Source organism: Coregonus clupeaformis, chromosome 27 (assembly GCF_020615455.1).
Source record: "Coregonus clupeaformis isolate EN_2021a chromosome 27, ASM2061545v1, whole genome shotgun sequence".
Classification (NCBI taxonomy): Eukaryota; Metazoa; Chordata; class Actinopteri; order Salmoniformes; family Salmonidae; genus Coregonus; species Coregonus clupeaformis.
This window is the reverse complement of record NC_059218.1, coordinates 13724020-13739397: the sequence shown is the minus strand read 5'-3', so window position 1 is coordinate 13739397 and position 15378 is coordinate 13724020. Positions and strand designations below refer to the sequence as shown.

Sequence of the window (15378 nt, the reverse complement as noted above, 5' to 3'; positions counted from 1 at the left end):
TTGACATGAACTGGAACACGCTGTCCACCATAATTTGCAAATAAATTCATTAAAAATCCTACAATGTGATTTTTTGGATTTATTTTCTCATTTTGTCTGTCATAGTTGACGTGTACCTATGATGAAAATTACAGGCCTCTCTCATCTTTTTAAGTGGGAGAACTTGCACAATTGGTGGCTGACTAAATACTTTTTTCCCCCACTGTATGTTGCACCTACCCCGCATTTCCAATAATATTCTTATCATGTTACTGAATGTATCCAGATTATTTCATATTTCTTCTGTAAGAAACATAAATGTTTTGCCCTATCCATATAGGCCAATTCCCACTAGTGTAAAGGGTTAACTGTAGGTCTAATAAATCATTGTGTTTATTAAATATATTTACATACACCGCTTCATTGGCGGAGAGGATCGTCTAGATCCCTCCCAATGTGTTCTCCAACTCATACATTTTAGAAAAAGGCTCAGTGCCGTTATCCTTGCAAGGTGAGGAACTCAAAGGTATTGAAAACAGGGGTTCAAAAATGTTGACCCCTACCTTTTTTGAAAGAAAAAAGTATTAGTTAGTAAACAAAATATTTTTCTCTGAACAATTGTATTAGTATAAAATACTATAATTTTACCCAAAAATTTTGAGGACACAATATAGCTCAGTATTTGAATTATTTATTTTATACAGTCATTTTTGCTAATCTTTATCAAGGATGTCAATAATTTCGGACCCCACTGTTGTTTTCTGTGTAGGATAAAGAAGAAGATCTGGCCACCGGTTCCAGACCCTTCCAACAGCACTATCGCTAAATGGTTTCCTGATTTCCCATCCAAAGTAAGTTTAAGTGCCTTCTGTGTTGGTCAAAGAGGATGTTTACATAAGATAAGATGGTACTTTATTTTCAAACTTTATAGTACAACACACTGGTTGAGCCACTTGTCAATGAAGTTTATCAGTGTTGCTGAACTCTCAAAACATTTACTGGAATCCTATCTGCTCTCCACTGACCGTGACGTCCACATGGGTCGTTCCACCACAAAAAGTACAAAAGCGAGATTTCGACACAGATTGTTCTAAAATCGTTTCTGTTAGAAACAGAAGATTATTTTGTTGAAATATAATTTGATCTCTGAGAAAATAAGCTAATTGATTGCATTCAAAGTGGCCATTTATATTTATAGGATTCATATAATATTCAATAAATATAGTACCTATCATCCGATTTGGACCAAACTTTTCTAACTATGGGTAAGACAAATAGTATGGAGCTGCGGCTCGGAGTATTGTTTCTTCATCCTATCCTTCATTCAAATTTGCAATGCCTGTAATGATACAATATTTTGTAAGTGTGTATGACAGAGAGTCATCAGTTGGATACATGGCATTTCTCCAGTTGTCCACTTTGCCCATAAATTATTCATTAAAGTAATTTGCAATGTCATGTGGTTTCGTAACACATATACCATTTGATTCAACAAAGGAGGCAAACATGTTTGAATAACAACCCATTATAACATTCAAAGTTCTCCATAGTTTTTTTCCATCACCCTTGACTTCATAGATTTTGTGCTGATAATATCCTTTCTTTTTACCTTTGTTTTGCTTGGTCACAAGATTTCTTAATTTACAATAACTTTGCTTATCAGACAGAGTGCCAGATCTATCTGCTGCCTTTTTGGCATCATTACGTTGAACCTTCACATTTCTCAGCTCATCATCAATCAATGAGGCACTGTTTGACCGCACAGTGTGTTTTCGTAATGGGGCATAATTATCAACAATACTCATTAAATAATTTCACAAACACACTCAGTGCTATTTCAGGATCATCCTCACTACACACTTCCAGCCATTGCACATTCTTAACCTCATCCACAAATGAGTCCTGATTGAACCCCTTGTAGGACCTTCGGCAGATTACCTTAGGGCCAGCCTTTTGGTATTTTGGTTTTCTAGTGAGTGCCACCAAGTTATGATCACTACAACCTAGTGCCACTGATAGAGCTTTAGAACAATATTCAGCCATATTGGTACAAATATTATCAATACAGGTTGTTGATGTGGTACCGGACCTATTAGTGAACGTTCTGGTTGGTAGTGTCATAACTTGGGTCAGGTTACATGCATTGGCCATATAATTAAGTTTTTTCTTCAGTGGACAGATGATGATAAACCAGTCAATATTCAAATTGCCCAACAAATATATTTTCCTGTTTTCATCAGATACACTACATGACCAAAATTATGTGCACACCTGCTTGTCGAACATCTCATTCCAAAATCATGGGCATTAATATGGAGTTGGTCTCCCCTTTGCTGCTATAACAGCCTCCACTCTTCTGGGAAGGATTTCCACTAGATGTTGGAACATTGCTGCGGGGACTTGCTTTCATTCAGCCACAAGAGCATTAGTGAGGTCGGGCACTGATGAGCGATTAGGCCTGGCTCGCAGTCGGCGTTTCAATTCATCCCAAAGGTTTTCGATGGGGTTGAGGTCAGGTCCAATGGCGGCGAGCTTTACACCATTCAGCCAACGCTTGGCATTGCGCATGGTGATCTTAGGCTTGTGTGCGGCTGCTCGGTCATGGAAACCCATTTCATGAAGCTCCTGACGAACAGTTCTTGTGCTGGCTTTGCTTCCAGAGGCAGTTTGGATTTTTACTCTCTACGAGCACTCGGCGGTCCCATTCTGTGAGCTTGTGTGGCTGAGCTGTTGTTGCTCCTAGACGTTTCCACGTCACAATAACAGCACTTACAGTTGACCGGGGCAGCCCTAGCAGGGCAGAAATTTGATGAACTGACTTATTGGAAAGGTGGCATCCTGTGACGGTGCCACGTTGAAAGTCACTGAGCTCTTCAGTAAGGCCATTCTACTGCCAATGTTTGTCTATGGAGATAGTTTGGCTGGGTGCTCAATTTTAAACACCTGTCAGCAACGGGTGTGGCTGAAATAGCCGAATCCAATCATTTGAAGGGGTGTTCACATACGTTTGTATATACAGTGGGGGAAAAAAGTATTTAGTCAGCCACCAATTGTGCAAGTTCTCCCACTTAAAAAGATGAGAGAGGCCTGTAATTTTCATCATATGTACACGTCAACTATGACAGACAAAATGAGAATTCATCTTCAATGCCCTTGCAAGATTTCTGGCTCTCACAGACCTGTAACTTCTTCTTTAAGAGGCTCCTCTGTCCTCCACTCGTTACCTGTATTAATGGCACCTGTTTGAACTTGTTATCAGTATAAAAGACACCTGTCCACAACCTCAAACAGTCACACTCCAAACTCCACTATGGCCAAGACCAAAGAGCTGTCAAAGGACACCAGAAACAAAATTGTAGACCTGCACCAGGCTGGGAAGACTGAATCTGCAATAGGTAAGCAGCTTGGTTTGAAGAAATCAACAGTGGGAGCAATTATTAGGAAATGGAAGACATACAAGACCACTGATAATCTCCCTCGATCTGGGGCTCCACGCAAGATCTCACCCCGTGGGGTCAAAATGATCACAAGAACGGTGAGCAAAAATCCCAGAACCACACAGGGGGACCTAGTGAAAGACCTGCAGAGAGCTGGGACCAAAGTAACAAAGCCTACCATCAGTAACACACTACGCCGCCAGGGAATCAAATACTGCAGTGCCAGACGTGTCCAGGCCCATCTGAAGTTTGCTAGAGTGCATTTGGATGATCCAGAAGAGGATTGGGAGAATGTCATATGGTCAGATGAAACCAAAATAGAACTTTTTGGTAAAACTCAACTCGTCGTGTTTGGAGGACAAAGAATGCTGAGTTGCATCCAAAGAACACCATACCTAGTGTGAAGCATGGGGGTGGAAACATCATGCTTTGGGGCTGTTTTTCTGCAAAGGGACCAGGACGACTGATCCGTGTAAAGGAAAGAATGAATGGGGCCATGTATCGTGAGATTTTGAGTGAAAACCTCCTTCCATCAGCAAGGGCATTGAAGATGAAACGTGGCTGGGTCTTTCAGCATGACAATGATCCCAAACACACCGCCCGGGCAACGAAGGAGTGGCTTCGTAAGAAGCATTTCAAGGTCCTGGAGTGGCCTAGCCAGTCTCCAGATCTCAACCCCATAGAAAATCTTTGGAGGGGAGTTGAAAGTCCGTGTTGCCCAGCGACAGCCCCAAAACATCACTGCTCTAGAGGAGATCTGCATGGAGGAATGGGCCAAAATACCAGCAACAGTGTGTGAAAACCTTGTGAAGACTTACAGAAAACGTTTGACCTGTGTCATTGCCAACAAAATGTATATAACAAAGTATTGAGAAACTTTTGTTATTGACCAAATACTTATTTTCCACCATAATTTGCAAATAAATTCATTAAAAATCCTACAATGTGATTTTCTGGAAAACATTTTCTCATTTTGTCTGTCATAGTTGACGTGTACCTATGATGAAAATTACAGGCCTCTCTCATCTTTTTAAGTGGGAGAACTTGCACAATTGGTGGCTGACTAAATACTTTTTTTTCCCCACTGTATATCTCTCTATTATGCATGGGAATACTTGGAGCTGATTTGCTGGTGTTTTTACGTTATGTCCATCAATTCACCCGCGGGCTGCCGGTTGGGGATCCCTGGCCCCCCATGTTTCCCACGGGGGGCCAGTATGAAAAAAATATATTTAAAAAAATACATGCATTAACTGTAAGTCGCTCTGCATAAGAGCGTCTGCTAAATGACTAAAATGTAAATGTAAAAATGTGATTGTCCAAGCATGAATCAGAAGTTGGAATCTGAGAGATTCCATTTCAGTTCAAGAGGAGAATAAAACTGGGTTGATTTTCAGTTCAGGAATTCCATTTCACCATTTTACTACCCATGCATTTCTATTCGATAGATGTGGTAAAGAGGTCAATCGAACTCGACCAAAACATTGGAATTGCCATGGAAACGTTTGGGGGGGAAGGTCTGTGGTGAAAGATCCCGAGTGTCCTCAAGTTCCCCCCAGCAAAAATTGCTTACATTTAGGCTATTGTTTATATGTGTATTTCACACTATGTTGAGGTAAAAATTGCAGTATAATGCTTGTATGGATGTCAATCCCAACACATGTTCATGTCATCATTACCAATTAACCGCATTACGGAAAAACGACTGACTACCACCACCGATTTCTATATGCTAGCTATGCTAAGCAGTTTATACAAACGGGAGTTAGCATTTAGTAGTCACTTCTTCTAAACCTGAAAAGGGACAACATCTACATGTTATGCAGCGAAAACAGCCAATTATATCCAAATCGGACTTAATCCTGTGCAACAATCTAAGTAACATAATAAACATATTTAAATCTATCAGTTTAAGCTAGAGATACAAGTTTGGGCTGCGTCTCAATCCACCACATCCGTCTATGTCGGCCTTCCGCATCTGCGGTGGCAGGTGAATGAGCTACAGCATTGTTTGTCAGAAAATAAAGAAAAACCCTTGAATCAGTAGGTGTGTCCAAACGTTTGACTGGTAGTGTATATTTCCTGATATTTCTTATATCTCCTAGATATAGGACAGACACTTCAAAACCTTATTGCTTATGATATTATTATTTTTTAACTTTTTTGTCATTTATCAATGTTATGCAATGCATTTCTATGGGCTAAAGTAGTAAAGCCCCCCAACCCCCCCAAAAAAAATAATAATAATAATAAAAATATATATATACCTAAAGGGGTCCTAAAATTCTAAATCAAATAGCTAAATGATCCAGGTATGACCATCTTAAAACAATTTCATATGTTAGCTTAGGAGAACCCAATTTCAATTTGGTTGAATATTCAAATTCAATATTTATATATTGTTTCAATATGATAGATATTGCATTCATTGTCTGTGTATCAAGTTTACAAACTATCATTTCAAGTTACTGTCATCCCTATGGTGAAGCATGAAAGTGGCAGCATCATGCTGTGGAGATGTTTTTCAGCGGCAGGGACTGGGAGACTAGTCAGGATCGACGGAAATATGAACGGAGAAAAGTACAGAGAGATCCTTGATGAAAACCTGCTCTAGAGCGCTCTGAACCTCGTCTCCCAGAGATGTTTGATCGGATTCAAGTCCGGGCTCTGGTTGGGCCACTCAAGGACATTCAGAGACTTGTCCCGAAGCCACTCCTGCATTGTCTTGGCTGTGTGCTTAGTCATTATCCTGTTGGAAGGTGAACCTTCACACCAGTCTGAGGTCCTGAGCGCTCTGGAGTAGGTTTTCATCAAGGATCTCTCTGTACTTTGCTCCGTTCATCTTTCCCTCAATCCTGACTGGTCTCCCAGTCCCTGCTGCTGAAAAACATCCCCACAGCAAGATGCTGCCACCACCATGCTTCACCGTAGGGATGGTGCCAGGTTTCCTCCAGACGTGACCCTTGAAATTCAGGCCAAAGAGTTAAATCTTGGTTTCATCAGACCAGAGACTCTTGTTTCTCATGGTCTGAGAGTCCTTTTTACTGAGGAATGGCTTCTGTCTGGCCACTCTACCATAAAGGCCTGATTTGGTGGAGTGCTGCAGAGATGGTTGTCCTTCTGGAAGGTTCTCCCATCGCCACAGAGGAACTCTGGGGCTCTGTCAGAGTGACCATCAGGTTCTTGGTCACCACCCTGACCAAGGCCCTTCTCCCCCGATTGCTCAGTTTGGCCGGGCGGCCAGCTCTAGGAAGAGTCTTGGTGGTTCCAAACTTCTTCCATTTAAGAATGATGGCCACTGTGTTCTTGGGGACCTTCAATGCTGCAGACATTCTTTGGTACCTTTCCCCAGATCTGTTCCTCGACACAATCCTGTGTCTACGGGCAATTCCTTCGACCTCATGGCTTGGTTTTTGCTCTGACATGCACGGTCAACTGTTGGACCTTATATAGACAGGTGTGTGCCTTTCCAAATCATGTCCAATCAATTGCATTTACCACAGGTGGACTCTAATCAAGTTGTAGAAACATCTCAAGGATGATCAATGGAAACAGGATGCACCTGAGCTCAATTTCGAGTCTCATAGAAAAGGGTCTGAATACTTATGTAAATAAGGTTTTGCTGCTTTTTATTTGTAATAAATTAGCAAAAAAATCGAAACCTGTTTTCGCTTTGTCATTATGGGGTATTGATGAGGATTTTTTAAATTTTCAGCCATTTTAGAATAAGGCTGTAACATATCAAAATGTGAAAAAAAGGAAGGGGTCTGAATACTTTCCGAATGCAGTGTATAACTAGGAATAAAGTGACAGACAGTAGCAGCAGCGTATGTGATTAGACAAAGTTTGTGCAAAAAGGGTCAATGCAGATACTCCTGGTAGCTATTTGGTTAACTATTTAACTGACTATTTAGCAGTGTTATGGCTTGGGGGTAGAAGCTGTTCAAGGTCCTATTAGTTCCAGATTTGCTGCATCGGTAGTGCTTGCAGTGCGGTAGCAGAGAGAACAGTGTATGACTTGGGTTACTGGAGTCTTTGACCATTTTTAGGGCCCTCCTCTAACACAGCCTGGTATAGGTTTCCTGGATGGCAGGGAGCTCGGTCCCAGTGATGTACTGGGCTATACACACTACCCTCTGTAGCGCCTTGCGGTCGTATGCCAAGCAGTTGCCATACCAAGCGGTGATGCAGCCAGTCAAGGATCCTTAGTGATGTGGACACAGAGGTCATTGGTGAACAGGGAGTACAGGAGGGGACTAAGCACCCACCCCTGAGGGGCCTCATTGTTGAGGGTCAGTGTGGCGGATGTGTTGTTGCCTAACTTCACCTCCTGGGGGCAAGCCGTCAGGAAGTCCAGGACCCAGTTGCAGAGGGAGGTGTTCAGTCCCAGGGTCCTTAGCTTATTTGATGAGCTTGAGAGGCACTATAGTGTTGAACGCCGATCTATAGTCACATAGGTGTTCTTCTTGTCCAGGTGGGAAAGGTAAGTGTGGAGTGCAATAGAGATTGCGTCATCTGTGGATCTGTATGCGAATTGGAGTGGGTCCAGGGTGTCTAGGATGAATGTGTTGATGTTTCCATGACCAGCCTTTCAAAGCATTTCATGGCTACAGATTTGAGTGACAGATTACCTTGGCATTCTTGGGCACAGGAACTACGGCTTGAAACATAAGTATTGTATGCTCATATTACTTGCCAGCTGGTCAGTGCATGCTCCGAGAACGCATCCTGGTAATCCGTCTGGCCCCTACGGCCTTGTACAAATGTCTTACTCACAAGAAACATTTAAAAGTAAGGCTACAGAGAGTGTGATAACACAGTCATCCGGAACAGCTGGTGCGCTCATGCATGGTTCAGTGTTGCTTGCGTCGAAGCGAGCATAGATGGCATTTAGCTCGTCTGGTAGGCTCTCGTCACTGGTCAGCTCGCGGCTGGGTTTCCCTTTGTAATCCGTGATAGTTTGCAAGCCTTGCCACATCCGACGAGCGTCAGAGCCGTGTAGTAGGATTAGATCTTAGTCCTGTATTGACACTTTCTTATAGTCATCCGGATTAGTGTCCCGCTCCTTGAAAGCAGCAGCTCTAGCCTTTAGCTCAGTGTGGATGTTGCCAGTAGTCCATGGCTTCTGGTTGGGATATGTATTGATGGTCACTGTGGGGACAACGTCGTCGATGCACTTATTAACGAAGCCGATGACTGATGTGCTTAATGAGTACCGCTTCCCCCTGATCCAGCTCAAACCGAGACTCGAAGTCAGGACCTCTGCCTCCTCCTGAAGTGTTCTAGCCAACCGTGCTATTGAAGGTCTTCTTCAAGGGCCGACACTTCAGGTTGATGAGTGAGTTCCATAGATCCCCATCTGCTACATTCACCCCCTAAACTCACTCCACACCAACCCCAGTGGTGAACCAGCGCAACTGTAGATCCGAGTCCAGTGGCAACACTCTGCCTGCTTAGCAAGTACTGCTTCCTCCTGTTTCAGCTCATATGGAGACTCGAACTCAGGTCTTCTGCCTCACACACGTGATCGTCCTCCTGAAGCGTTCCAACCCATTGTGCTACAGTGGGGAGAACAAGTATTTGATACACTGCCGATTTTGCAGGTTTTCCTACTTACAAAGCATGTAGAGGTCTGTACTTTTTATCATAGGTACACTTCAACTGTGAGAGACGGAATCTAAAACAAAAATCCAGAAAATCACATTGTATGATTTTTAAGTAATTAATTTGCATTTTATTGCATGACATAAGTATTTGATACATCAGAAAAGCAGAACTTAATATTTGGTACAGAAACCTTTGTTTGCAATTACAGAGATCATACGTTTCCTGTAGGTCTTGACCAGGTTTGCACACACTGCAGCAGGGATTTTGTCCCACTCCTCCATACAGACCTTCTCCAGATCCTTCAGGTTTCGGGGCTGTCGCTGGGCAATACGGACTTTCAGCTAACTCCAAAGATTTTCTATTGGGTTCAGGTCTGGAGACTCTCTAGGCCACTCCAGGACCTTGAGATGCTTCTTACGGAGCCACTCCTTAGTTGCCCTGGCTGTGTGTTTCGGGTCGTTGTCATGCTGGAAGACCCAGCCACGACCCATCTTCAATGCTCTTACTGAGGGAAGGAGGTTGTCTCACGATACATGGCCCATCCATCCTCCCCTCAATACGGTGCAGTCGTCCTGTCCCCTTTGCAGAAAAGCATCCCCAAAGAATTATGTTTCCATCTCCATGCTTCACGGTTGGGATGGTGTTCTTGGGGTTGTACACATCCTTCCTCCAAACACGGCGAGTGGAGTTTAGACCAAAAGGCTATATTTTTGTCTCATCAGACCACATGACCTTCTCCCATTCCTCCTCTGGATCATCCAGATGGTCATTGGCAAACTTCAGACGGGCCTGGACATGCGCTGGCTTGAGCAGGGAGACCTTGCGTGCGCTGCAGGATTTTAATCCATGACGGCGTAGTGTGTTACTAATGGTTTTCTTTGAGACTGTGGTCCCAGCTCTCTTCAGGTCATTGACCAGGTCCTGCCGTGTAGTTCTGGGCTGATCCCTCACCTTCCTCATGATCATTGATGCCCCACGAGGTGAGATCTTGCATGGAGCTCCAGACTGAGGGTGATTGATCGTCATCTTGAACTTCTTCCACTTTCTAATAATTGCGCCAACAGTTGTTGCCTTCTCACCAAGCTGCTTGCCTATTGTCCTGTAGCCCATCCCAGCCTTGTGCAGGTCTACAATTTTATCCCTGATGTCCTTACACAGCTCTCTGGTCTTGGCCATTGTGGAGAGGTTGGAGTCTGTTTGATTGAGTGTGTAGACAGGTGTCTTTTATACAGGTAACGAGTTCAAACAGGTGCAGTTAATACAGGTAATGAGTGGAGAACAGGAGGGCTTCTTAGAGAAAAACTAACAGGTCTGTGAGAGCCGGAATTCTTACTGGTTGGTAGGTGATCAAATACTTATGTCATGCAATAAAATGCAAATTAATTACTTAAAAATCATACAATGTGATTTTCTGGATTTTTGTTTTAGATTCCGTCTCTCATGGTTGAAGTGTACCTATGATAAACATTACAGACCTCTACATGCTTTGTAAGTAGGAAAACCTGCAAAATTGGCAGTGTATCAAATACTTGTTCTCCCCACTGTAGGTTGTATGTTGGGAGCTTTTGGGAAAGAGCACAGTTAGAAAGATATGGCATATAGAAGCAAACCGGATGGACATCATGAAAATGTTCGGAGAGGTTGAGAGTAGAAGAAGTTCAGGAGCAAAAACAAATGAAATATAATTATTGTAAAATTGACTGTGTCCATAAAATGTAGAAAAATCTGCAAAATCGGCAGTGTATCAAATACTTGTTCTCCCCACTGTATTTAAAAAAGCCTTCTTTAATTGCGTAAGGGGGGGACACTTCAGGCTGATGAGTTTCACAGATCCCCATCTGCTACACTAATAACTAAGATCCAGCAAGGTTACTTATCAAAAGAGCGTGGTTTGGTGATCAATGCTCATATGATGAGAACCTTGCCTGAGACCTGAAGACGCGTTAGTTTGACATGTGTTAGTTTGTGTTAGACGTGTTAGTTTCAAGTTTCCGGCAAGGGTAGTCATTATAAGGTTAACGTGACTGACTGGGTTAAGACTGTTAGCCTGTTGAGCTAAAGCCTATGCATTGGTCCTGTGACTTGGATGGGTCTCTTCAAGGAGGAGGTCAAAGGGGGGTGAAGTGTAACACAGGTGGTTCGGTGGCCACGCTCGTGTGAGGAGTAACTTGTCTGAGACCTGAAAAGTTGCATTGTCTGGCACACAGGAGACCTGGGTTAGAACCCCATCAGTCAAACTAACACGTCTTCAGGTCTAAGGCAAGGTTGCTCATCACGTGCATGGATCACCAAACCATCTCTGTTGCACTCTCATTAAATGGGGTGCACAGATCCTTCTGCTTTTGTTTGCCACAGAAAGTGTTGTTGTGCAGTAGGCCTGTTTTTGAACCCAGTCAGTTATATTGGTGTCGTGATCTCTGAGTATGAGGTCAAAGTGGGGTGAAATGTAACTGAGGTAGTTCGATGAACCAAGCTTTTTTGAAGAGTAACCTTGCTGGAGACGTGAAGACTTGTGTTAGCTTCCAGAACTCATCCCTATGGCCTTTAGCTAAGTGGGCTAACACAGTCTTGTGACATGCAGGAGACCTAGTTCGAACCCAGTCAGTCACAAGAGCAAGATTAAATAGGGAGTGGAAAGTCTATCCTTAGAAGGGCTATGACAGAGCTATTCAACTGTATTGTTATGGTGGCCAATTTCTTGAATGGGGTCATAATAGTTTATAGCCGCAACAGTTCAAATGCTAGAGCCAAATTCATAGGAAGAAAATACATTCAACATGCCACATTGGCTTCAGAAACCGCCAGAAGCTTCTGTTTACAACAGTGAGCGTTTAATTGTATCTGTTCTCCTCAACTTTTCCTGGCTGGCAAAGTACCAGGATGTTGTCTCTGTTTTTTAATCTGAATTTAGAGAACTGAATTTGAAAACTGAATTGGAATGCATTAGATAAGTTGAATATATGAAACGTTGATCCACTTGAAATTATAGTATGTAAACTTGATACACAGACAATGAATGTAATATCTACCATACTGAATATATAAATATTCAATTTGAATATTGAATGAAATATAAAAAAAAATTTTTTACTGAATGCAATATTCACTCAATTCAGTTTCATGAAATACAAGTTCAATTTATGTATTCAATGATTCAATTTGTGCATTACAAATTCAAAAATAAAAAACTATGGAATTCAAATACAATTTCTGTTGCCACTGAAATTGCGCCATACTGTTCTATGTGCGCTATTTCTATGCTTGCTGTTCTTAAGTTTTGTTTTTGCATCTTACTCAAAAGCTGAAAATATAATTATTTTTGGTTATGGAAAATATATTTCACAGTGGTTTAGATGGTACAATGATTCTCTACAGTTGACTTGCTTGTTTTGTCGCATAAACTGAAATTAGGCGAACTATTAGAATTTTTGCAACCAGGAAATGGCGGAGCGATTTCTGCATAGTGCATCTTTAAGGAACCACATTGTGGGCCTGTTACAATACATAAATCATGACGGATTTGACGAATATCCACTTTGTTAGATCAGATTTGTTGAATGTGCACCAATCTGGTCAATGGAACGTCTGTGTTCCATTGACTCCTTTACCGCATCTATAGGCACATGTTGCTAAATGCAGATGTGTGTCCATTTCAGTCATTTTACCATTTCACTCTTTTCTCAGCGTATTGTAACATGGATGTGAAATGCACTTTAAATAGAACTTGACTTGACTTAACACTCCCTTTTCGTTCCAGGCTGACACTCCCAAAGAGAGCGTGCTGGGTGACGTGAGCGTTGTTGAGGTGGACGTGTTCGACAGGAAGTCGCTGTGTGAGGAGGACAAGGCAGGCCTGCCGCTCAAGAAGGACAAGTACCTGTCGGAGGAGCATAGCAGCGGCATTGGCGGCTCCTCCTGCCTGTCGTCGCCTCACCAGAGTGTCTCAGACAGCGACGAGGGCGGTGACTCGGGCCAGACCACGGCCAGCACCGTCCAGTACTCGTCGGTGGTGGCATCCTGCGGCTACAAGGGCCAGACCCCCTGCCCTCTCCCCCAGACCCCCCAGTCCAGCTCCTCCCAGTCCCAGACGCCCAGCTTTGCCCGCTCCGAGTCCACCCAACCCCTGCTGGACAGCGAGGAGCACCCGGAGGGCGCCGAGTCGCACCAGCGCTACCCGCGGAACCCTTACTTCAGGCGCTTGCCTGGGGGGAACGACGGCGACAGCGCAGACCTGGGGGAATTGAACCAGCTGGAGATGGAGGCTTCGTGCCGGTTCTGCCCCCTGGAGCAGAACTCTCAGCAGACCACACCCACAGAGGAGGGTCAGTCCCCTGACGGACAGCCAGGCCCTGACCCTAGCTACATGCCTCAGCTCAGCGGCTACAGGCCTCAGTGTTAGGAGGACGTAGGGTTACTTTAGTTCGAGGTTGTCGCACTTCATGCACAGTTACTCTTCCCCTGCACCTTTGTTAATTTCACGTTTGTTTGAAGCTTTCAAATTCAGAATTATGTCAGCCTATTATTTTTGCACTTACCCAAATGGCAATCATGAACTTCATATGGACATCCTGACTTGCCTTGTTAAATCTCTTTTAAGTGAATGACATAGTTTGGCTCCAAGCTTTAGCCTGTATGTCGAGGTTTTATTGTTTTAACATCCTAAAAAGCAAATAGATGCCTACGTGTGGACCCATTTATTTTCAGTTAGTTACTGACCTAGGTAGTTACAATGACCACCTTTTCATGTTATTATCATAGTCGATTCCATTCATGTACAGCATATATGTATTCAACATATCTAGTCAGTCGCAAACAGCAAAGTCGCAGAGCAGCTGGGTGGTGTTCAGCAGGCACCAAATGGAAGAAACAGGATGGAAGTAACTGGACACATTAAAACACATTTTTTTATTTTTTTATTTTGCTACAGTTTGACCTAACCCATGTGTTCCCAGGATGGTAGATTCAATTCTATAGCACCCCTGTGTGTCATCAAATTTCCCTCATACTGACAAGGACCAGACAATGGACCTCAATAATGCTTATGTGATTCACACTGAATGGACAACATTTCATTGAAAAAGCCTCATCAATGCTGCTGACTGCTGTAGTTTCAAAAAGCGAACTTTGTACTGTTTATCATTCACTGATTTAGCGTCACCCGTTGTCGTCCGAAGAAAAGTGCATAGCCTAGATGTGGGCGCTATTCTTTACAAACCGGCCAAGTTTAACTTAGAATGTACAAAGTGTGATTACGCATCATTCCAAGAAAGAGGACTTGAAGGAAGTGAAAAGGCGATGCTAGCTAATACAACAGGACCCTCTTGAAATGCAGTACCTTCAGAAAGTATTCATGCCCCTTCACTTGTTCCACATTTTGTTGTATCCTAAATTCTAAATGGATTCAGTATAAAACATTCTCACCCATCTACACACAATACCCCATAATGACAAAGTGAAAAAATGTTTTAAATGTTTTTAGCAAATGTATTGAAAATGAAATACAGAAATATAATTTACATAAGTATTCACACCACCTTTGGCAGCGATTACAGCTGTGAGTCTTTCTGGGTAAGTCTCCAAGAGCTTTACACACCTGGATTGTACAATAAAATTGTCAAGTTAGTTGTTCATCATTGCTAGACAGCCATTTTCAAGTCTTGCCATAGATTTTCAAGCTAATTTAAGTCAGAACTGTAACTAGGCTACTCAGGAACATTCAATGTCGTCTTGGTAAGCAACTCCAGTGTATATTTGGCCTTGTGTTTTAGGTTATTGTCCTGCTGAAAGGTGCATTTGTGTCCCAGTGTCTGTTGGAAAGCAGACTGTACCAGGTTTTCCTCTAGGATTTTGCCTGTGCTTAGCTCTATTCCATTTATTTATTTATTTCCCCCCAAAAAAACTCCCTTATCCTTGCTGATGAAAAGCATACCCATAACATGATGCAGCCACCACCATGCTTGAAAAAAATATTAAGTGTGGTACTCAGTGATGTGTTGGATTTGCCCCAAACATAACGCTTTGTATTCAGGACATCACGTTCATTTCTTTGCCTCATATTTTGTAGCTTTCTTTAGTGCCTTATTGCAAACAGGATACATGTTTTGGAATATTTGTATTCTGTACAGGCTTCCTTCTTTTCACTCTGTCATGTAGGTTAGTATTGTGGAGTAACTACAATGTTATTGATCCATCCTCAGTTTTCTCCTATTGCAACCATTAAACTCAGTAACTGTTTTAAAGTCACCATTGACCTCATGGTGCAATCCCTGAGCGGTTTCCTTCCTCTCCGGCAACTGAGTTAGGGAGGACGCCTGTATCTTTGTAGTGACTGGGTGCATAGATACACCATCCAAAG

At 42.8% G+C, this 15378-nt stretch overlaps 1 protein-coding gene across 1 annotated transcript in view; it reads left to right on the top strand.

Moving 5' to 3' along the window:
• LOC121541399 (interleukin-6 receptor subunit beta) overlaps window positions 1-14512 on the top strand; it is a 61509-nt gene extending 46997 nt beyond the window's left edge. The window contains exons 15-16 of the mRNA XM_041850386.2: window positions 749-830; window positions 12781-14512. Coding sequence (XP_041706320.1) covers window positions 749-830; window positions 12781-13422 — 724 coding nt within the window. The 3' untranslated portion in view covers window positions 13423-14512. The remainder of the gene's footprint in view (window positions 1-748; window positions 831-12780) is intronic.
• Window positions 14513-15378: the final 866 nt, after the last annotated feature.